General features: G+C 43.3%; 1 protein-coding gene across 2 annotated transcripts in view; it reads right to left on the bottom strand.

Moving 5' to 3' along the window:
* LOC112267238 (chloride channel protein 2) overlaps window positions 1–25,403 on the bottom strand; it is a 464,010-nt gene that overhangs the window by 15,340 nt on the left and 423,267 nt on the right. For both annotated transcript variants that reach the window (XM_042297555.1, XM_042297556.1), the window contains exons 18-21: window positions 22,184–22,301; window positions 19,097–19,167; window positions 6,904–6,942; window positions 5,103–5,207 (exon numbers count right to left, since the gene is read on the bottom strand). In XM_042297555.1, coding sequence (XP_042153489.1) covers window positions 5,103–5,207; window positions 6,904–6,942; window positions 19,097–19,167; window positions 22,184–22,301 — 333 coding nt within the window. The remainder of the gene's footprint in view (window positions 1–5,102; window positions 5,208–6,903; window positions 6,943–19,096; window positions 19,168–22,183; window positions 22,302–25,403) is intronic.

Raw genomic sequence — 25,403 nt, 5'->3', positions numbered from 1 at the left:
AGACACAGACAGACGTACAGACAGACAGACAGAGACAGACAGACGTACAGACAGACAGACGTACAGACAGACAGACAGACGTACAGACAGAGACAGACAGACGTACAGACAGACAGACGTACAGACAGAGACAGACGTACAGACAGACAGACATACAGACAGACAGAGACGTACATACAGACAGAGTCGTACAGACAGACAGACGTACAGACAGACAGACAGACGTACAGACAGACAGGTACAGACGTACATCCAGAGACGTACATACAGACAGACGTACAGACAAACAGACGTACAAACAGAGACGTACATACAGACAGACGTACAGACAGAGACGTACATACAGACAGACGTACAGACAGACGTACAGACAGACGTACAGACAGACGTACAGACAGACAGACAGACGTACAGACGTACAGACAGACAGAGACATACACAGACATACAGACGTACACAGACAGACAGACGTACAGACAGAGACAGACGTACAGACGTACAGACAGAGACAGATGTACAGGCGTACAGACAGAGACAGACGTACAGACAGACACAGACGTACAGACAGACAGAGACAGACGTACAGACAGACAGAGACAGACGTACAGACAGACGTACAGACAGACGTACAGACAGACAGACGTACAGACAGACAGACGTACAGACAGACAGACGTACAGACAGACAGACGTACAGACGTACAGACGTACAGACAGACAGACGTACAGACGTACAGACAGACAGAGGCGTACATACAGACAGAAGTACATACAGACAGACGTACAGACAGACGTACAGACAGACAGATGTACAGACAGACAGACGTACAGAGACAGACGTACAGACAGACAGACGTACAGACAGACACGTACAGACAGAGACGTACAGACGTACATACAGAGACGTACAGACGTACAGACAGACAGACGTACAGACAGACAGACGTACAGACAGAGACGTACAGACGTACATACAGAGACGTACAGACGTACAGACAGAGACGTACATACAGACAGACGTACAGACAGAGACGTACAGACGTACAGACGTACAGACGGACAGACGTACAGACAGACAGACAGACAGACAGACAGACAGACAGACGTACAGACAGACGTACGTACAGACAGACAGGTACAGACCTACATACAGAGACGTACAGACGTACATACAGAGACGTACAGACGTACAGACAGAGAAGTACATACAGACAGACGTACAGACAGAGACGTACAGACGTACAGACAGACAAACGTACAGACAGACAGACGTACAGACAGAGACAGACGTACAGACGTACAGACAGACAGAGACAGACGTACAAACAGACAGAGACAGACGTACAAACAGACAGAGACAGACGTACAGACAGACAGAGACAGACGTACAGACAGACAGAGACAGACGTACAGACAGACAGAGACAGACGTACAGACAGACAGAGATAGACGTACAGACAGACAGACAGACGTACAGACAGAGACAGACGTACAGACAGAGACAGACGTACAGACAGAGACAGACGTACAGACAGAGACAGACGTACAGACATACAGACAGAGACAGACGTACAGACATACAGACAGGGACAGACGTACAGACAGACAGAGACAGACGTACAAACAGACAGAGACAGACGTACAGACAGACAGAGACAGACGTACAGACAGACAGAGACAGACGTACAGACAGACAGAGACAGACGTACAGACAGACAGAGACAGACGTACAGACAGACAGAGATAGACGTACAGACAGACAGACAGACGTACAGACAGAGACAGACGTACAGACAGAGACAGACGTACAGACAGAGACAGACGTACAGACAGAGACAGACGTACAGACATACAGACAGAGACAGACGTACAGACATACAGACAGGGACAGACGTACAGACAGACAGAGACAGACGTACAGACAGAGACAGAAGTACAGACAGAGACAGACGTACAGACAGAGACAGACGTACAGACAGAGACAGACGTACAGACATACAGACAGAGACAGACGTACAGACATACAGACAGAGACAGACGTACAGACAGACAGAGACAGACGTACAGACAGACAGAGACAGACGTACAGACAGACAGAGACAGACGTACAGACAGACAGAGACAGACAGACAGAGATAGACGTACAGACAGACGTACAGACAGACAGACATACAGACAGAGACAGACGTACAGACGTACAGACAGACAGACAGAGACAGACGTACAGACAGACAGACGTACAGACAGACAGACGTACAGACGTACAGACGTACATGCAGACAGACGTACATACAGACAGACGTACATACAGACGTACATACAGACAGACGTACAGACAGACGTACATACAGACAGACGTACATACAGACAGACGTACAGACAGACGTACAGACGTACATACAGACAGACGTACAGACATACAGACAGAGACAGACGTACAGACAGACAGAGACAGACGTACAGACAGACAGAGACAGACGTACAGACAGACAGAGACAGACGTACAGACAGACAGAGACAGACAGACAGAGATAGACGTACAGACAGACGTACAGACAGACAGACATACAGACAGAGACAGACGTACAGACATACAGACAGAGACAGACGTACAGACAGACAGACAGAGACAGACGTACAGACAGACAGACGTACAGACGTACAGACGTACATGCAGACAGACGTACATACAGACAGACGTACAGACAGACGTACAGACGTACATACAGACAGACGTACAGACAGACGTACAGACGTACATACAGACAGACGTACAGACGTACATACAGACAGACGTACAGACGTACATACAGACAGACAGACGTACATACAGACAGACAGACGTACATACAGACAGACAGACAGACGTACATACAGACAGACGTACATACAGACAGACGTACAGACAGACGTACAGACGTACATACAGACAGACGTACAGACAGACGTACAGACGTACATACAGACAGACGTACAGACGTACATACAGACAGACGTACAGACGTACATACAGACAGACAGACGTACATACAGACAGACAGACGTACAGACGTACATACAGACGTACAGACAGACAGACGTACAGACGTACATACAGACAGACGTACAGACGTACATACAGACAGACATACAGACAGACAGACGTACACAGACAGACAGACGTACACAGACAGACAGACGTACACAGACAGACAGACGTACACAGACAGACAGACGTACACAGACAGACAGACGTACACAGACAGACAGACGTACACAGACAGACAGACGTACACAGACAGACAGACGTACACAGACAGACGTACAGATAGACAGACGTACAGACAGAGACAGACGTACAGACGTACAGACAGACGTACAGATAGACAGACGTACAGACAGAGACAGACGTACAGACGTACAGACAGAGACAGACGTACAGACAGACAGACGTACAGACAGACAGACAGACGTACATACAGACAGACGTACAGACAGACAGACAGACGTACATACAGACAGACAGACGTACATACAGACAGACAGACGTACATACAGACAGACAGACGTACATACAGACAGAAGTACATACAGACAGACATACAGACAGACATAGAGGTACAGACAGACAGACATACAGACAGACAGACGTACAGACAGACAGACGTACATACAGACAGACGTACAGACGTACATACAGACAGACGTACAGACGTACAGACAGACAGACATACAGACGTACAGACGTACAGACGTACAGACAGACAGACGTACAGACGTACAGACAGACAGAGACAGACGTACAGACAGACAGAGATAGACGTACAGACAGACGTACAGACAGACAGACGTACAGACAGAGACAGACGTACAGACATACAGACAGAGACAGACGTACAGACATACAGACAGAGACAGACGTGCAGACAGACAGACGTACAGACGTACAGACAGACAGACGTACAGACAGACGTACAGACGTACAGACGCACATACAGACAGACGTACATACAGACAGACGTACATACAGACGTACATACAGACAGACGTACATACAGACGTACAGACGTACATACAGACGTACATACAGACGTACATACAGACGTACAGACGTACATACAGACGTACATACAGACAGACGTACAGACGTACATACAGACAGGCGTACAGACGTACATACAGACAGGCGTACAGACGTACATACAGACAGACGTACAGACGTACATACAGACAGACGTGCAGACGTACATACAGACAGACGTGCAGACGTACATACAGACAGACGTACATACAGACAGACGTACATACAGACAGACGTACAGACGTACATACAGACAGACGTACATACAGACAGACGTACATACAGACAGACGTACATACAGACAGACGTACAGACGTACAGACGTACAGACAGACGTACAGACAAACGTACAGACGTACAGACAGACGTACAGACAAACGTACAGACGTACAGACAGTTGTACAGACAGACAGACAGACAGACAGACGTACAGACAGAGACGTACAGACAGACAGACAGAGACGTACAGACAGACAGAGACGTACAGACAGAGACAGACGTACAGACAAACATACATACAGACGTACAGACAAACATACATACAGACGTACAGACAGACGTACAGACAGAGACAGACGTACAGACAGACGTACAGACAGAGACAGACGTACAGACAGACGTACAGACAGAGACAGACGTACATACAGACAGACGTACAGACAAACGTACATACAGACAGACGTACAGACAAACGTACATACAGAGACAGACGTACAGACAAACGTACATACAGAGACAGACGTACAGACAAACGTACATACAGACAGACATACAGACGTACAGACAGACGTACAGACAGAGACAGACGTACAGACAGACGTACAGACAGAGACAGACGTACATACAGACAGACGTACAGACAAACGTACATACAGACAGACGTACAGACAAACGTACATACAGAGACAGACGTACAGACAAACGTACATACAGAGACAGACGTACAGACAAACGTACATACAGACAGACGTACAGACAAACGTACATACAGACAGACGTACAGACACAGACGTACGTACAGACAGACAGACGTACAGACAGACCTTATGTAGTGAGGTGCGCTCCACCAGTTGGAAGGGGGCGGGGTCGATCTTGCAGTTGTCAAAGTTCACCTGCTCGTCAAGCTGGTTCTCCTCCCACTCTGCAATCTGCAACCCAGAGGAAGAGGAGGATGAAGAGGAGAGTGGAAAGAAACAGTATGGAAGTACTCAAATCCTATTAGATATATAGAATACTTAAATGGTTTTTACATCCATTGTGATAAGATAATGGATATGTATCTTTAATTCAGAAAGGTATTCAGTAATATTTCAGAAGCCAAAAAACACCATTTAGAATATCAATTTAACGCCTTAAACTCCAGTGATTGTTACCGATATGGGGTTCCTCAAATCTAAACGCTAATAGCTTAGAAAATATGAGAGTGATATGCATAATAAGCATTGGAAGAAGTTGAAAGGGAAACACGTGAGATTTTAGAGATGACAGATTATGGAATAATGTTCAGAACAAAAGGTGAGAATAAAACAGTTAAAGTGCTTATCAGTGGAAACATCTCAGACTATTTCAATTGACTTACCACCAAGCATTTCAGCTTTAATCTAAAATCCAATAATTCCTAATATCGACCAAATCACTTTGCAAACTCCAACACTAACTTCAATCCCTATTCTACACTATTCAATAGCAATATAATACACACACACACACACAGCAAAAAAGTAAACGTCCCTTTTTCAGGTCCCTGTCTTTCAAAGATAATAAAAAATCCCCGGGGTCCCTGCTCAACTGCGTGGACATGCCTTAGGCATGCTGCAAGGACGCATGAGGACTGCAGATGTGGTCAAGGCAATAAATTGCAATGTCTGTACTGCGAGGCGCCTAAGACAGCACTACAGGGAGATAGGATGGAAAGCTGATCGTCCTCGCAGTGGCAGACCACAATGTAGAAAATAGTAAAAATAAAGAAAAACCCTTGAATGAGTTGGTGTTCTAAAACTTTTGACTGGTAGTGTATGCTACTAGTTTATTCACAAACCTGTTGCGGGCTGAGGACGGTAAACCGACTGTCTGGTGGTGTCTAAAACGCAAACACGCCTCACACGCGATACAGATTTGGAAACATATGTAACTTAACAGTAAGAAATAATTTATATGTATATTTTTTTCAAAGGTATAATTTCTACACACTTTCATAGGGTTAGAGTGCCCACGGCCATATTTCCATGTTACAGTGCTTGTTTATGGAAGACAGATGGAAGACAGAAGCGAGCACCTGTGCTAATCAGCTATTTAGCATGCTCCGAACACCTGTGTGTAATGGAAGAAGGCCACCAGAAATGTGTGAAAAAAAACTGTCGGCTGCAACTGTGGTAAAGCAGGTTAAAACAGTAGGTAAGGTACGTGTATATTTTGCATTTGTGAAATTATTTTGATGTGATATGAAAGTAGAGGCCTTTATGTTCTCAAACGTTTAAACAGGGCGTCAGGATTGTAGTTCACATGGAACCAGCTGTCCTCCATACCATCAGCTGAGATCCCAAGATTGGGAATGGCTGCAAGCCACCTTGGGCTCCATTGGGATCTTGAGAGCAATCCCTATCCAAACTCCACTTCCTTTAAGCCTAGGTGGTTTCCTCTTTTATGTGGCTACACAGTGTCTGGCTGTGGTCCCTGGTGCAGAGATAATAGATGCCCATAGAGATTCCAGCTTTGATAAGGCTATTCATACACAGTGACTAATTATTCCCCTGATAACCAGTAAATACACTGTAGCATAGACAGCACTGACACATCCTGAGAGAAAAGGGAGAAAGAGGGAGAGAAAGTGTTGTAGGGTCTCACCTCTCTGATGGTCATGTCATCATCCACATCGAAGTCATCCTGAGAGAAGAGGGACAGGAAACAGATTAACACACTTACACTGCAAACACACACCAAAAAGACTTGTGTGCACGCCTGCACACAAACACTACAGACAAGCACAACGTCAAAATGACAGTAAATAACTTGAAATACAAACCCAAGGACACACAGTACACTCATACTACAAATAAAACATGTCCAAGTCATGGCCACACTGCATTCAAACTGAACACAGTGACAAAATGAAGAGGTGGATGGACAGATGTGACAAGAGACACTAAATGACTAACTACACATACAGTGGGACAAAAAAGTATTTAGTCAGCCACCAATTGTGCAAGTTCTCCTACTTAAAAAGATGAGGCCTGTAATTTTCATCATAGGTACACTTCAACTATGACAGACAAAATTAGAAAAAAAATCCATTGATTTTTAATGAATTTATTTGCAAATTATGGTGGAAAATAAGTATTTGGTCACCTACAAACAAGCAAGATTTCTGGCTCTCACAGACCTGTAACTTCTTCTTTAAGAGGCTCCTCTCTGTCCTCCACTCGTTACCTGTATTAATGGCACCTGTTTGAAGTTGTTATCAGTATAAAAGACACCTGTCCACAACCTCAAACAGTCACACTGCAAACTCCACTATGGCCAAGACCAAAGAGCTGTCAAAGGACACCAGAAACAAAATTGTAGACCTGCACCAGGCTGGGAAGACTGAATCTGCAATAGGTTAGCAGCTTGGTTTGAAGAAATCAACTGTGGGAGCAATTATTAGGAAATGGAAGACATACAAGACCACTGATAATCTCCCTCGATCTGGGGCTCCACGCAAGATCTCACCCCGTGGGGTCAAAATGATCACAAGAACGGGGAGCAAAAATCCCAGAACCATACGGGTGGACCTAGTGAAAAACCTGCAGAGAGCTGGGACCAAAGTAACAAAGCCTACCATCAGTAACACACTACGCCGCCAGGGACTCAAATCCTGCAGTGCCAGACGTGTCCCCCTGCTTAAGCCAGTACATGTCCTGGCCCGTCTGAATTTTGCTAGAGAGCATTTGGATGATCCAGAAGAAGATTGGGAGAATGTCATATGGTCAGATTAAAACAAAATATAACTTTTTGGTAAAAACTCAAATCGTCGTGTTTGGAGGACAAAGAATGCTGAGTTGCATCTAAAGAACACCATACCTACTGTGAAGCATGGGGGTGGAAACATCATGCTTTGGGGCTGTTTTTCTGAAAAGGGACCAGGACGACTGATCCGTGTATAGGAAAGAATGAATGGGGCCATGTATCATGAGATTTTGAGTGAAAACCTCCTTCCATCAGCAAGGGCATCGAAGATGAAACGTGGCTGGGTCTTTCAGCATGACAATGATCCCAAACACACCGCCTGGGCAACGAAGGAGTGGCTTCGTAAGAAGCATTTCAAGATCCTGGAGTGGCCTAGCCAGTCTCCAGATCTCAACCCCATAGAAAATCTTTGGAGGGAGTTGAAAGTCCATGTTGCCCAGCAACAGCCCCAAAACATCACTGCTCTAGAGGAGATCTGCATGGAGGAATGGGCCAAAATACCAGCAACAGTGTGTGAAAACCTTGTGAAGACTTACAGAAAACATTTGACCTCTGTCATTGCCAACAAAGGGTATATAACAAAGTATTGAGATAAACTTTTGTTATTGAACAAATACTTATTTTCCACCATAATTTGCAAATAAATTCATAAAAAATACTACAATGTGATTTTCTGAATTTTTTTCCCTCATTTTGTCTGTCATAGTTGAAGTGCACCTATGATGAAAATTACAGGCCTCTCATCTTTTTAAGTGGGAGAACTTGCACAATTGGTGGCTGACTAAATACTTTTTTGCCCCACTGTATGACCATGGTGGGGGGGTTGAAAACGTGCTTGAAACAGATAATGGGTTGCATTCATACAGAGCTTTTCACAAGGTCTCAAAGTACAGATGGGATGATTGACACTAATGGATTTGACCATGGAGTGATGATGGCTACAGTTTGGATATGAAGCGGGCGGGCCTGAAAACCTGAGAGAGTTCTACAGTGCTGAGTGGTACTTAAGTGTGTGTGTCAATGTCAAAAGGCATGTGTAGCGCCCCATTCAGACAGGATACGTTTTACTGGGGAAGTTGGGACGCACACTCAGTCTCCCGCAGCTCTGGGGTTTAGGGAATAGAGTGTGATTTGGGATGAGCCCTCAGTCTCCTGCAGCTCTGGGGTTTAGGGAATAGAGTGTCATTTGGGATCAGCCCTCAGTCTCCCGCAGCTCTGGGGTTTAGGGAATAGAGTGTCATTTGGGATGAGACCTCAGTCTCCTGCAGCTCTGGGATGCAGTCTGAGTGAGTGTTTGGTGCAAGCTGACACCAACCTGATTCAAACCTGCTTGGGTTTCCAGTTAATGAGTGAGCGGCATGTCGAGACACTTAGAACCCTGCAGACAAACTTAAACTCAGTCCATGACAATCACCTCAAAGGGAACTGAAGGCCTTTTCTGGTTAAAAGCCATTATGTGCATGAGCACAAATCACCATATCCCTAATTTTTGTTACTTGGCAGGAAGGTTATTATCCCAGCCCTAAAAACCTAGTTTTTTGGCAAACGGCCAGGTCCTCTGATAATACTTATCCTGTGCGGATCGTCATCCCTGTATTTTGAGGGAAATTACAGAGTTTAAATCAGGTGCTGCACCCAGTTTGGGTAAAAACATGGGAACAAATTGATGCTTAAAACAAAGTGCTATGCACGTAGAGTACAGATGGATGATCTGTTTTGTCACATATCAACTTTCCTAGAGCCATCTTTTAAGAAGATGAAGTGGACGAGATTGTGCCAGTTGATTGGTAAATTGCCAAATCCGCCAGGAAATTAAATGTCTGCATAGTGTCGTGGAAATTTCCTCTATTTACCAAATCATGGGAGCAAACCACACACACAAGTCAGAGTTAGTTATAAAAGTCCATCTTTAATTATATAAGCTCTATAGCATTTTGATTTTCAACAGTTCAGTATCTCTAATGAAAAGTTGAGAGTTCCCACACAATGGCAAAATGGGATCCTTTATAGCAAAGATCACACATAGTCAGACAGCATAGACACAATTCATTGTTCAGCTTTGTCTCCTTTCCCAAACCCCAGAACCATAAACCAATCGTCCAAATCAACAGGCATATATCAAATTGTCATTTAGATACAACCAACTCAAAATACAAACTCCTGGACAAACTCACGGAGAGGAGAATGAGGCTATAGGTTAAAATAGAAACAACATTAGAGGGAGCATAGAATGATTCCAGACACTGCCACCCTCCTTTCTCCACTGGGAAAGGTAGGGATTAAAAGATGTTTACACATGATGACACTGACCTCTCCCCTCTCAGCGGCCCATGCAACTTAGTCTTGACATAGAACAGATAACTGCAACCACGCCACAGTTTTATACAAAAATACCATTCTGATGAGAATTAACTTACACACATTAGATAAATATAAAACATCTTACATATGTTACCAACAAATTCTGAATCTTCCACGACAATAGGTTGCAGTAAATTATTCTTATTGATATGTATTATTTGAACTGAAGGCCATTAGTCCAATATTAGGATATCCCTAGACATTTGAAATATCTTCACACCTAGAAGAGCCTCCAGCCTTCCATCAAAACTATCAGCTCTGAATGAGGAAACAAAAAAAATATTACAGGGGCAGTTTGGCCAAACTAATCCTATCCGAATTGTCCACTGGAAAAACGGACATGCTGAGGTAATAATTGCATAACCGATGTAGCACAACTCATTCCACGGGGGGCCGAGTGTCTGCGGGTTTTCGCTCCACCCTTGTTACTGGTTGTATAGGTCTTAACTGAAAGGAAAAACCAAACACCCGCAAACATTCTGCCCTCCGCGGAATGAGTTTGACATCCCTGTTCTATAGTAATACTAGTCCCGTGCGAATAGGGCTTATGTGTGAGTTTAGAGTAATAAAAGTGTGTATTTACTGGAAGAGTGTGTTTTCTTTATGAGGGTGAGAATAGCAGTGTGTGTATATTCTTGCGCTTATCCATCTCTGTCTACATCTACACCTGACCCCTCTACCAACCTTAGGCCCCAGGGGTGATGGAAGGCCTGAGCTCATTTATCCACCCGCCTGCAGTGGCTGATCTCCCTGTAACCCTGGCAACGATTGCCGTGGGGCCCAGCCGGTCAAGGCGCTCTCCTTACTGTAGAATTTTGCAACAGAAGTCAGCTGTGTCTAGAGTTGACAACACCATCTCCACTCACCACTGACACCAACATGGGCTGACAGTCCTCTAGCACTGCATTTTACAGTCCTGTTTCCACCTGCTATTTACAAGAGTCTCATGAGGTCAATGGGTAATTTTCTGGCACACATTTAGCAGAATTAAACACATTGGTTACTACCATGTAAGTTAAAATAAAATAAAGTGCTACTGATAAACCTGTACACCTCTCCAAAACCAGGGCACAGCACAGATGAGAGGTGTCTATCTAATCACATTCTATTTGTCACATGCACCGAATACAACAGGTGTAGATCTTACTGTGAAATGCTTACTTACAAGCCCTTAACAAACAATGCAGTTCAAGAAACAGAGTTAAGAAAATATTTGCTAAATAAAAAATGTAATCAAAAAGTAACAAGAAAATTACATAACAATAATGAGGCTATATATAGGGGGTATCGGTACCGAGTCAATGTGCGGGGGTACAGGTTAGTCGAGGTCATTTGTAAAGTGACTATTCATAGATAATAAACAGTGAGTAGCAGCAGTGTACATTTTTTTAATAATCCGGGGGTCAATGTAAATAGTCCAGCTGGCCATTTGAATAATTGTTCAGCAGTCTTATGGCTTGGTGGTAGAAGCTGTTAAGGAGCCTTTTGGTCCTAGACTTGGCGCTCCGGTACTGCTTGCCGTGCGGTGGGTGTAGAAAGAACAGTAGAATACAGAGATGTAGTTGTTTAATATAGAACAGCTAACACCTGCAGTGTGTTTTGGGGAGAGAGACAGAGCAGGTGAGACTGTGCATGTAAAGTATGTTGTATGAAGATTAACTAGTCTATTAGGTGAGCAAATATGCAAGGGCCGTTGTGGATATGTGGAGACGCAAGAGTGGGTGTATGAATGTGAGTGTACCAAGGAGAGTGTGTGTGTCTGAGTGAGATACAGACAGCGCGCGTGCCTGTGTGTGCATGTACAGCCCTCCACAGTGAGTGACTGGGTAAGAGGCAGTGTGCTGACAGAGAGTGAAGCTGTATTGCTTGCTGTGCAGCTTCCACAGAGAGCAGCATCCCTCCTCTCCTCGCTCTATTCACCCTTTCCCCCCAAGCGATCAATCTCTCCCTCTATCCTGTACATCCTGTAGTCAATAAGCCAATCAGAGCGTGGGGTCCGGGTCAGCAGGGAATATGTTGACATAACCACAACTACCCAATCACACATGCCTCCGAGATACACAGTGCAAAAAACATTAGGAACAGCTTCCTAATATTGAGTTGCACCCCTTTTGCCCTCAGAACAGCCTAAATTTGTCAGTGCATAGACTATACACAGTGTCAAAAGAATTCTACAGGGATGCTGGCCCATGTTGACTCCAACACTTCTCACAGTTCTATTAAGTTGGTTGGATGTCCTTTGGGTGGTGGACCATTCTTGGTACATACGGGAAACTTGAGTGTTGATGGATTCTGTTAAAATGTAACATGTTTCAAGTTAAACTGTATCCTGTTTAGTGAATGATTACTGTGAGTATTAATGGAGTTTAGGCCATGAAACTGTGTGGATGCTCATTTAGAAAGGCTGGCCTAATCAGATAAGAGGACATTTCCTAGGATCAGAGAGCATGGTCAGTCCCTGGACAAGGAAGATGGACAGAGCGTGATTCTGACATCTAGCTAAACAAAGAGTGGACCGTGCTATGCTGCTGCTACTCTCTGTTTATTATCTATGCATATTCACTCTACCTACATGTACATATTACTTCAATTACCTCGACTAACCGGTACCCCGCACATTGACTCTGTACCGGTACCCCCTCTATATAGCCTCGCCATTGTTATTTTACTGCTGATCTTTAATTATTTGTTACTTTTATTTGAGGTATTTTTCTTAACTGCATTGTTGGTTAAGGGCTTGTAAGTAAGCATTTCACTGTAAGGTTGTATTCGGCACATGCGACAAATAACATTTAATTTGATTTGATTCCACAGGAGAGATATGGGAAACTCATTAGGGTCATAAAATGAATAGCTGGGGAGGTGACACATAAGAGAGGGTGGTGGCTAAAAGGAGGGAAGAGTATAAGATGTGTTGTGAACTTTCTAAATGTATGCTCTCAGCTGATGGCATCCTTGGTATTAAACACTTGAAACTTCAAGCTTTTGGTCTCAATTCCTTAGAGGCAACAAAAGCATTTTTATATTTAACAGTGTGAAAACCCAGCAGTGTTACAGTTCTTGAAACAATCAAATTTGTGCGCCTGGCACCTACTACCATAGCCTGTTCAAAGGCACAAATATTTTGTCTTGCCCATTCACCCTCTGAATGGCACACATACACAATCCATGTCTCAATTGTCTCAAGGCTTAAATATCTTTCTTGAACCGGTCTCCTTCCCTTCATCTACACTGATTGAAGTGGATTTAACAGGTAACATCTCCCTCTCTCCCTTCCTCTTGATCTATCTATTGATTGATCTTTCTGCATCTGTGTGTTTCTGTCTCTTAATCTAATCTAAGTCCTCTGCTCCTTCGCTCAGTGTCTTGACCTATAGTGTTGGTCCACTGCAATCCACACACCAAACTACTCAACAGGCTTCAATTCAGAGCCAGCCAAGAAGGTAACAGGCACACTCGCTGATAACGCTATTCCACGTGTGATTCTAAAGGCAGCCGCTCAGTGACGTATTGTCTGGTCTGCTCTCGTCAAGAGGAGGAGAGAATTAATGAGAAAACACGGATCTCTGAAAGGCCAGCATAATTTCTCTGGGATGGAATACTCATGTCATTTACCCTGCATCAATATTTCACACTGGAAACAGAAAGCAGTAGGAAGGAGGGGAGGGAGTGAAGGCAGGAAAGAAGGTAGACCGAAGTGAGAGGAAGGAGGAGGTGGGAAGAAGGGAGCAGGGAAGGGAGGAAAAGGAAAAAGAAGGGAGGGAAAGAAAGAATAGTAATGCAGAGCGGTATAGAAAGAGGAGAAACTAGTGATTTGGAGAGAGGAAAAGGAGGCTGTGAACTACAGCTCAAGGGGAGAAAGAGAAGTAATAACTGGATTTATTTTAGACACGGGGGTGTAGTATAGACAGAAGTCTTTGGAAAATATTTTAATACATTTGTTTGTTCATAATTTATGTTTAGGGCCTCTGTGGACAAATGGATTCTGAGTATACACACACTCCCTCTTGAAAACTAATAACTAGAATCAACACTAAGAACACCCTAGCATAAAACACAAACATCAAAGATTTATAATGACTAATATGCCTCTATTTAATTTCAAATCAAATTGTATTTGTCACATGCCCCAAATACAACAGGTGTAGCCCTTACAATGCTTACTTACAAGCCCTTAACCAACAATGCAGTGCAAGAAAGAGATAAGAAAATATTTACTAAATAAACCAAAGTGAAAAAATAAAATAAAAAAATAAATCAAAACAGTAACACAAGAAAACTACATAACAATAACGAGGCTAAATACAAGGAGTAATGGTACCGAGTCAATGTGCGGGGGTACAGGTTAGTCGAGGTCATTTGTAAAGTGACTATTCATAGATAATAAACAGTGAGTAGCAGCAGTGTACCATACGCACTACCCTCTGTTGCTCCTTACGATCAGATGCCCAATGATGCAACCGGTCAGGATGCTCTTGATGGTGCAGCTGTAGAACTTTGAGGATCTTGGGAACCATGACACATCTTTTCAGTCTCCTGAGGGGGAAAAGGTGTTGTCGTCCCCTCTTCACAACTGCCTTGGTGTTTTTGGACCATGATAGTTCGTTGGTGATGTGGACACCAAGCAACTTGAAACTCTCGACCCACTCCATTTCAGCCCCGTCGATGTTACAATGTGGGCCTGTTCGGCCCTCCTTTTCCTATAGTACACGATCAGTTCCTTTGTCTTGCTCACGTTTAGGGAAGGGTTGTTGTCCTGGCACCACACCTCCAGGTCTATGTTCTCCTCCATATAGGCTGTTTCATCGTTGTCGGAGATCAGACTACCACTGTTGTGTAGTCAACAAACTTAATGATGGCGTTGGAGTTGTGCTTGGCCATGCAGTCGTGTGTGAACAGGGAGTACAGGAATGGACAAAGCACGCAACCCGGCCCCAGTGTTTAGGATCAGCGTGGCAGATGTGTTGTTGCCTACCCTTACCACCTGGTGGCGGCCTGTCAGGAAGTCCAGGATCCAGTTGCAGAGGGAGGTGTTCAGTCCCAGGGTCCTTAGCTTAGTGAAGAGCTTTGTGAGCACTATGGTGTTGAATGCTGAACTGTAGTCAATGACCAGCATTCTCACATAGGTGTTCCTTTTGTCCAGGTGGGAAATTACAGTGTGGAGTGCGATTGAGACATCTGTGGATCTGTTGGGGCGGTATGCGAATTGGAGTGGGTCTAGACTAGAGTTTCCGGCATGATGGGGTTGACGTGAGCCATGAACAGCCTTTCAACAGCGCGGTAATCATTTAGGCAGGTTACTTTCGCGTTCTTGGGCACAGGCACTATGGTGGTCTGTTTGTCGGTATTACAGACTCGGTCAGGGAGAGGTTGAAAATGTCAGTGAAGACACTTGACAGTTGATCCGCGCATGCATTGAGTACACATCCTGGTAATCCGTCTGGCCCCGCAGCTTTGTGACTGTTGACCTGTTTAATAAAGGTCTTGCTCACATCGGCTACGGAGAGCGTGATCACACAGTCGTCCAGAACAGCTGGTGCTCTCATGAATGCTTCAGTGTTGCTTACCTCGAAGCAAGCATAAAAAGGCATTTAGCCCATCTGGAAGGCACGTGTTACTGGACAGCTCACGGCTAGGTTTCCCTTTGTAGTCCGTCAAATTTTTCAAACCCTGCCACAGCCGACGAGTGTCAGAGCCGGTGTAGTAGGATTTAATCTTAGTCCTGTATTGATGCATTGCCTATTTGATGGTTCGTCTGAGGACATAGCAGGATTTCTTATAATTTTCTGGATTAGTGTCACGCTAACTCTAGCCTTTAGCTCGGGGCGGATGTTGCCTGTAAATCCATGGCTTCTGGTTGGGATATGTACATACGGTCACTGTGTGGAAAGATGTCATCGATACACTTATTGATGATGCTGGTGACTGAAGTGGTGTATTCCTCAATGCCATTGGATTAATCCGGAACATATTCCAGTCTGTTCTAGCAAAACAGTCCTGTTGCTTAGCACCCGCGTCATCTGACTACTTCCGTATTGAGCGAGTCACTGGTACTTCCTGATTTAGTTCTTGATTGTAAGCAGGAATCAGGAGGATAGAATTATGGTCAGATTTGCCAAGTGGAGGGCAAGGGAGAGCTTTGTATGCATCTGTGTTGCACATGTGACATGCTGGTTGAAATTAGGTAAAATGGATGTAAGTTTGCCTGCATTAAAGTCCCCAGACACTAAGATCACCGCTTCTGGATGAGCATTTTCTCGTTTGCTAATGGCCTTATACAGCTTGTTGAGTGCGGTCTTAGTGCCAGCATCGGTTGTGGTAGTAAATAGACGGCTACAAATAATATAGATGAGGACTCTTGGTAGACAGTGTGGTCTACAGCTTATCAATACCTTTAGACGTCTTTAATATTAGACATTGCGCACCAGCAGTTATTGACAAATAGACACACCCCCACCCCGTCTTACCATACGTAGCTGATCTGTCCTGCCGATGAACGGCGAAGCCAGCCAGCTCTAGATTATTTGTGTTATCGTTCAGCCACGTCTCAGTGAAACATAAGATATTACAGTTTTTAATGTCCCATTGGTAGGATAATCTTAAATCTCCCAGTTTGTTTTCCAATGACTGCACGTTGGTCAATAATACGGAGGGAAGTGGCGGTTTACCTACTTGTTGGTGAATTCTTACAAGGTACCCCGCCCTCCACCCCCTTTCCCTCAATCTTTTCACGCTGATGATGGGGATTTGGACCTTGTCTTGACAAAGCAGTATATTCTTTGAGTTGGACTCAAAATTCTTCATCCAGTTCGAGGTGAGTAATCGCTGTTCTGATGTCCAGAAGTTATTTTCAGTCATAAGAGACGGTAGCAGCAACATTATGTACAAAAAATGCAAAAAACCCCAACAAAACAGCACAATTAGTTAGGAGCCCGTAAAACGGCAGCCGTCCCTTCCGGCACCATTATATTGCAGCTCACCAAAACATTCAGGGCATCAATACTGTACTATTAGGTTTCGGGCTAGGCACATCATGAATTACTAATATTACACAGCCTAGAACAGATCTCTATCAAAAGTAACTTTTTTCTATCGTAAAAATACTCTACTCTTCTAAATGTGTGTGTGTGTGTGTGTATGTAGTCAACAGAATAACTAAGCTGGGTGCTGGTTTCAAGTGAATGAAACCCACGTGATCAAGAGGACAGCAATCAAAAGGTTCAAGGTTAAATTGAGCTTTTGGATGGATGAGTCATACATGTAGCCTATGGATATGAGATAAAACCAATGTTTAATGACATAACCTTCAACTATTTAATTTCCAGATTGCTGTTCCCTTGACTAATACATGCTGCATTTTATCATGGTGTTGTATTCATCATTGTTAACTCAGAATTGGGCAGTTGTTTCATTGAAGGACATGCATCACTGTTAGAAAGTAGCAGCGTTGGTAATTCGACAGTATCATGGAATCCTTAGTGGTTGTAATTGTAATGGCTTTGTCATTGAACAGGAGGACAATAACTGCCTGTCTTACCAACCGGATACATCTGATTTCTGCTGTCCTCTATTAACATGTCATATAATAATATATGCCATTTAGGGGACGTTTTTATCCAAAGTTACATACAGTAATGCGTGCATACATTTTACGTATCGGTGTCCCCAGGAATCAAATACACAATCCTGGCAGTGCAAGCATCATGCTGTACCAACTAAGCCACAAGGGACCACACACGTCAGAAATGACCACCTTGCTCCGCTCCCTTCCCAATCCAAACCTCACCCCCTTTCCTCTATCCCTAGTATATATCTTGTCCTCATGACAAATGGTATGAACAACTACAGCAGATGAAAAAGTGGGAGGGGTTTTATTCTGTGGAGTGGCGGACTGAGGCGCTACAGGCCAAACCCACAAACCAGTAGAAGGTCACTGATTGGATGCCTCTAATGAAATGGCTGATGATGGACAGCATGGCAGCATGCTTTGGCTGAACCGCCACATCCCTTAAGTTGACCGCAATTTGACCGAGGAAATACCACATTTGGACTATAGACCTGGATTGTAGTCTTTTTGGGTTTAGGGTGTCATAGCTAGAGAGGTAGTTGAATTCTCATGACCCCAACTGACCTCTTGACCAATCAGTTTGCATTCTGACAATGAGGTCAGAGTTGATCCTACCTAACAGCCAATAAGAACAGGACTAGTGGTCAGAGGTCAATAATGGTTCACAGAAAGGGAGGAGCGCGTTCAACACATTTAGCTCGATGGTACAGATCACAGTCCATCGGCATGGATTAGCCCTGCAGCGGATGACGAGTGGTTGATTGGATGGCTGACCAGTTGCTGGGCAGTTTCCTGGGGCATGCCCAGCGTTCTTACCACAACGGATATCCTGACGCGCTTGGGTGGCCTCCTTAACTCAGGAGACGCAGAGCTCGATGCAGTGCCCTTTATGTTGATGTTGACATTGTTGTTCTTCCAGCAGCCAAAGACAAGAACAATGTTAACACAACACCTCCGCAAAGTGGGGCAAACACTCACCCCACCACTAAGAAACAGACACTCAAGTCTCCCAACCCAAGTGGTGGTGTGGGGGCATGAGTTGGTGGTGTCACTGGGCAGGAAGGGGTTATGTGTAGGAGAGAGTTGGGAGATTCTGAATTTGGAGGAGAGAATCAGAAGAGTGTGTAGGAAGTAAGGGTGTGTGTATTAAAACAGGTGTCTCACCTCCAGGCCTTCTGTCTCAGGGTTGACACAGAAGAGATTCTTTAAGGTGTTGCCAGAGTGGTCCTGTGGACCTGAGAAAGGGAGAGAGAGAGAGACTTTTGAAGTAGCTCTACGTAATTCAAAAATAACTTAGTTTAATCATTCTTTAACCTCTCTGCACACCGAACCTGTTAGCGGGATTCGACAACATACGGTGATCGCTACGTAAATAGTCATATTAAACTTTCATGAAAATACAAGTGTCTCACATGTTTCGAAAGCCTAGAATCTTGCTAATCCAACTGCGTTGTCAGATTTAAAAAAGGATTTACTGCGAAAGAATACGATGCGATTATCTGAGGATAGAGCCCCATAAAAATCAACTATTTCAACCAGCACAGGCATAACAAAATCAAACTGCAATAAAATAAATAGTTTACCTTTGATGATCTTCCTCTGTTTTGCAATCCCAATGCTCATTGTTACACAATGAATGGTCTTTTATTTGATAAAATCCATTTTTATAGCCTAACGAGAAACATTTTGTGAATCGCTTGTGTCGTGAATTCCGTCTCATTCCATTTGACGACACATTCGATGTAAATACACACACTAAACGTGACTTTTCCAGTCATGTTTGGTTTCATTGCAATCTACTGGTTTGTTTGTAACACAACCAAACATGATTGGTCATTTCGAGGGACGTATTGACTGAAAGAAACCGATTTGAAGAGAACAAGTAATGACATCATTGAGCACCAATGATATGACCGCTGTTTCGTTGATTGACTGTATTTTAACCCAATGAGCACTGATTGTCTTGAAATCTAGCTGGGTAGATAGCCAATGAGCTGAGGTAAACGGCAATATGTAATGTTTGTGTTGGAAGACCAACCCATGTAGTAAACTCCGGCGTAAATAAGGTTGGAGGACGATTCATTTAGCGATTCCCAAATGGAGGAATATTTTTTGAACGGAGAGGACATCGTTTTGGACTGGTAAGTTCTTCTCATGCTAATGCCGTTGTTTGAAATTAATAATATAAAATGTTATTTGTGATTTTTTTTACATTTTAGTAGCAATATATAAAAATGAAATGTGAGATGCGCGTGTCTGCCGCCCCACCCCCACATAAAATAGCCTATTTGAGGCTGTTGAGGGGAGGGCAGGCCCACAACAATGGCCAACGTGAAATGGAGACAGTAGATACAGCTGGTCTGTTGTAATATAACAAAGACAGTAGATCTAGCTGGTCTTTCATAATATAAATGAGACAGTAGATCTAGCAGGTCTATAATAATATATTCAACCTTATGTTCCCTGTACTCTATATATATATCTGTTTATTATACCTGTTGATACAGGGCTCATATGTGAAACTATTCTAACTGAACATTTTCATTCACAGTGACACTGACTCAGAATGGGAGCCCCCAGTGCCAAGGTGTCCATCCCCCACTGAAGCTGGTTCATCCAGCTCCTGCCACAAGTAGTGTTCATCTGCCCAAATTTATTTCTGCAGGCATGATGTGCCTCAGGGACAAAAGGGCACAGCATGAAGGCGTCGCTGTGTTCTTTGCAAAATGAAGTCCCCCATCACCTGCACCACATGCTTGGTGACCCTCTGCTTTACAGGAACAGGAGAAAGAGACTGCTATGGCACCTGGCATCAGCAGCACAATATTGTGTAGAGGACTGAGGATCTTCCAAATATTGACAGTGTTATTTTGTAAATGTATATATATTTTTGTTCATGTTTTTTCTCAAAAACATTTTTTTTTTGGGGGGTGTTAGAATACCATTTTGGTATTTTGTATATTATTATTCCATTCAAAATGTATAACTTCACCAATTTGGCCACTTGGGTACATTTGGGCTACTTGTGTGGGACACCTGGGTGACTTCATGATAAATGTCATGTAGCACATTCATTTTGGAAGTTATCATTCTGAAACTTTGCACAAGTACTGTTGACCTCATGTTTTTCACTGAAATTGTCCCCATCATCCTATCTGAATGTTTGTTTTGTCTTGTTCATTTTAAAGATGATACAACAATAAAAATGAAAAAACATGTTTATTTCATTGTATTATCTAAACCAGATATATTGTGTTATATTCTCCTACATTCAATTCACATTTACACAAACTTCAGAGTGTTTTCTTTCAAATGAAATCAAGAATATGCATAGCCTTGGTTCTGAGCCTGAGCTACAGGCAGTTAGATTTGGGTATGTCTTCAGGTGGAAATTGAGAAAAGTAGGGGGGTAGTTGCAAGAGGTTTTAAAAGTGTAAGCTGTTTTATGGAATGGATGTATCATTTAGCCATTTGATTTAGAATTTTAGGGAGAAAAATAAATAGAATTATTTGATCCAATATTGAATTTAGCCATTACTACAATAACTCAGAGAAACGCACTGAATAACACATTCATAAATGGCCAAAAAACAGTCAAAAAGGAAATCATAAGAAACAAGGTTTTGAAGGGTTTGTCCTATATCTCGGAGATATAAGAAAGCTGAGGAATTATAATTATTTAAAAAAAACACATATTTAACCCGTTTTTTGGGTAGGCACAACACTACCTTCATCCTTCCATAAAAAATGTCAACTGGTGCCGGTTACCTTCAGACAAGTCCCGGGACACTTGTCGTAGAGCAAAACAGAGAACACCATCCTTTCCACAGTGGGGTCACATTAGTTTGTATCCAAAACAGCTCCAAACAGAAGTTGGCACATCGACTGTACCGACTTGAGACGAGTACCCTGACACTTGGGGGGGGGTCATAGAGCAGATACCATATTGTGTTCGTGAGAGTCTCCCCTTTCAATATAGTGGTCATAATAGTTTGTAGGTCAAACCGTTCGGAAGCTACAGACATTTTCGTGAGAAGACAGATTTTTGGGATGTCTCATCATGGTCTGACAAACACCGCTCTGTCACCTTTCACTGTGGAAGCGGGATAGTGGATTGAGACGCAGCTAATATCTCTAGCTTAAACTGACAGATTTTAAATGGGGATTTTGTTATTATGTTACTTGTTACCAGTGCATCAATCAACTCTAGGGGGTTAAGGTCTGACCTAGGGTGTGTGTGTTTGTTCTTACTTGTGGGCATGGGTATATCAGGAGGGCGGTCCACCACAGAGGGTCTCTTCAGGGCCGGCTTCAGTGGCTTCATGGAGAGGGTAGGGGTGGAACTGAAGGAAGACTCCTCTGTGGAGATCTACACACACACACTCGCGTTACTATACACTCTGAATACATATAATTAATAGTACAGTATATGCTGTACCTACAGTACCATTCAAAAGTTTGGGGTCACTTAGATACAATCTTCGTCAAAATCATTCGCGAGGAGATTCCTGCAAAAATATTATTTGAAGATGAAAGAAAAGTGTTTATGAAAGAAAATAAAATGATTTGTCCATTAAAATTACATCAAATTGATCAGAAATACAGTATAGACATTGTTAATGTTGTAAGTGACTATTGTAGCTGGAAACGGCTGATTTTAAATGGAATATCTACATAGGCGTACAGCGGCCCATTATCAGCAACCAACACTCCTGTGTTCCAATGGCACATTGTGTTAGCTAATCCAAGTTTATCATTTTAAAAGGCTTATTGATCATTAAAAAACCATTTTGCAATTATGTTAGCACAGCTGAAAACTGTTGTCCTGATTAAAGAAGCAATAAAACTGGCCTTCTTTAGACTAGTTGAGTATCTGGAGCATCAGCATTTGTGGGTTCGATTACAGGCTCAAAATGGCCAGAAACAAAGAACTTTATTCTGAAACCCAGTCTATTCTTGTTCTGAGAAATTAAGGCTATTCCATGCGAGAAATTGCCAAGAAACTGAAGATCTCGTACAACGCGGTGTACTACTACCTTCACAGAACAGCGCAAACTGGCACTAACCAGAATAGAAAGAGGAGTGGGAGGCCCCGGTGCACAACAGAGCAAGAGGACAAGTACATTAGAGTGTCTAGTTTGAGAAACGGTCGCCTCACAAGTCTTCATCTGGCAGCTTCATTAAATAGTACCCGCAAAACACCAGTCTCAACGTCAATAGTGAAGAGGCGTCTCCGGGATGCTGGTCTTCTAGGCAGAGTTCCCCTGTCCAGTGTCTGTGTTATTTTGCCCATCTTAATATTTTATTTTTATAGGCCAGTCGGAGATATGGCTTTTTCTTTGCAACTTTACCTAGAAGGCCAGCATCCCAGAGTCGCCTCTTCACTGTTGACGTTGAGATCAATTATTTTCATTGTGTGAGGTTATTCTTATCCAAACTTGGGAGGTGAATTGATGTTGTGCAGGGTTGTAATTTCTTCAGATTTTTGTTATTTCCTGTTTTACAGCTTTGATTCTCTGGAGCCTGGTGTCGCCAAGGAGCATTTGGACAGTCGGGACCAGGTTTCAGCTGCTGCGCATCCTTCCTCCCATAGATGGTCTGCTTGTAAAAGCACCACCTGGACTGGACACAGCTAGACAAACTATCTTTTTGACAAGATCAGGGAGTTTTGCGACGAAGAAGCTATGGACATGATACGTCCTGCACCAAAGTCAAGGGCAGGACAGAAACAGGCTCTCTGAATATAGATTCCCTTGTTCATGTGTGGTTTGGATGGACCAGTAATCAGTACTATCTGCAGTGCTTCTATTCACGACTCTCTCCTAACACACACGCCATACGTTGCTGCTACTATTATTTTTCTACCCTGCTGCTCAGCCGCTAACCCTGATTGCAAGTAAATAACTATCTTGTCTATCACTAATATCGTTATTGTTCTTGTACAGACTGTAAATGTTATTTATATTGACACTATCTACTTCTGTGTTTGCTACAATGCAAGAAACCATTTGGCTGTACCGTTTACACCTTCTGTAGAGACCATCTACTTAGCAAAATATTGATACAGTTGAAGTCGGAAATTTACATACACTTAGGTCATTAAAACGCGTTTTTAAACCACTCCAAACAATTGTTTACAGACAGATTATTTGACTTATCATTCACTATATCACAATTCCAGTGGGTCAGAAGTTTAGATACACTAAGTTGACTGTGCCTTTAAAAATCTTGGAAAATACCAGAAAATGATGTCATGGCTTTAGAAGCTTCTGGTAGGCTAATTGACATAATTTGAGTCAATTGGAGGTGTACCATCAAACTCAGTGCCACTTTGCTTGATATCATGGGGAAATCCCCAAAAAATCAGTCAAGACCTCCAAAAAGATTGTAGACCTCCACAAGTCTGGTTCATCTGTACAAACACCATGGGACCACGCAGCCGTAATACCGCTCAGGAAGGAGACATGTTAGAGATTAACGTACTTTGGTTCGAAAAGTGCAAATCAATCCCAGAACAACAGCGAAGGACCTTGTGAAGATGCTGGAGGAAACAGGTACAAAATTATCTATATCCACAGTAAAAAAGTCCTACAGTGGGGCAAAAAAGTATTTAGTCAGCCACCAATTGTGCAAGTTCTCCCACTTAAATAGATGAGAGAGGCCTGTAATTTTCATCATAGGTACACTTCAACTATGACAGACAAAATTTGAAAAAAAAATCCAGAAAATCACATTGTAGGATTTTTAATGAATTTATTTGCAAATTATGGTGGAAAATAAGTATTTGGTCACCTACAAACAAGCAAGATTTCTGGCTCTCACAGACCTGTAACTTCTTTAAGAGGCTCCTCTGTCCTCCACTCGTTACCTGTATTAATGGCACCTGTTTGAACTTGTTATCAGTATAAAAGACACCTGTCCACAACCTCAAACAGTCACACTCCAAACTCCACTATGGCCAAGACCAAAGAGCTGTCAAAGGACACCAGAAACAAAATTGTAGACCTGCACCAGGCTGGGAAGACTGAATCTGCAATAGGTAAGCAGCTTGGTTTGAATAAATCAACTGTGGGAGCAATTATCAGGAAATGGAAGACATACAAGACCACTGATAATCTCCCTCGATCTGGGGCTCCACGCAAGATCTCACCCCATGGGGTCAAAATGATCACAAGAATGGTGAGCAAAAATCCCATAACCACACAGGGGGACCTAGTGAAAGACCTGCAGAGAGCTGGGACCAAAGTAAAAAAGCCTACCATCAGCAACACACTACGCCGCCAGGGACTCAAATCCTGCAGTGCCAGACGTGTCCCCCTGCATGTCCAGGCCCGTCTGAAGTTTGCTAGAGAGCATTTGGATGACCCAGAAGAAGATTGGGAGAATGTCATATGGTCAGATGAAACCAAAATATAACTTTTTGGTAAAAACTCAACTCGTCGTGTTTGGAGGACAAAGAATGCTGAGTTGC

Source organism: Oncorhynchus tshawytscha, linkage group LG14 (genome assembly GCF_018296145.1).
Source record: "Oncorhynchus tshawytscha isolate Ot180627B linkage group LG14, Otsh_v2.0, whole genome shotgun sequence".
In the NCBI taxonomy this organism is placed as follows: domain Eukaryota; kingdom Metazoa; phylum Chordata; class Actinopteri; order Salmoniformes; family Salmonidae; genus Oncorhynchus; species Oncorhynchus tshawytscha.
The sequence above is the reverse complement of the archived record's forward strand: the minus strand, read 5'-3'. Positions and strand labels throughout refer to the sequence as shown.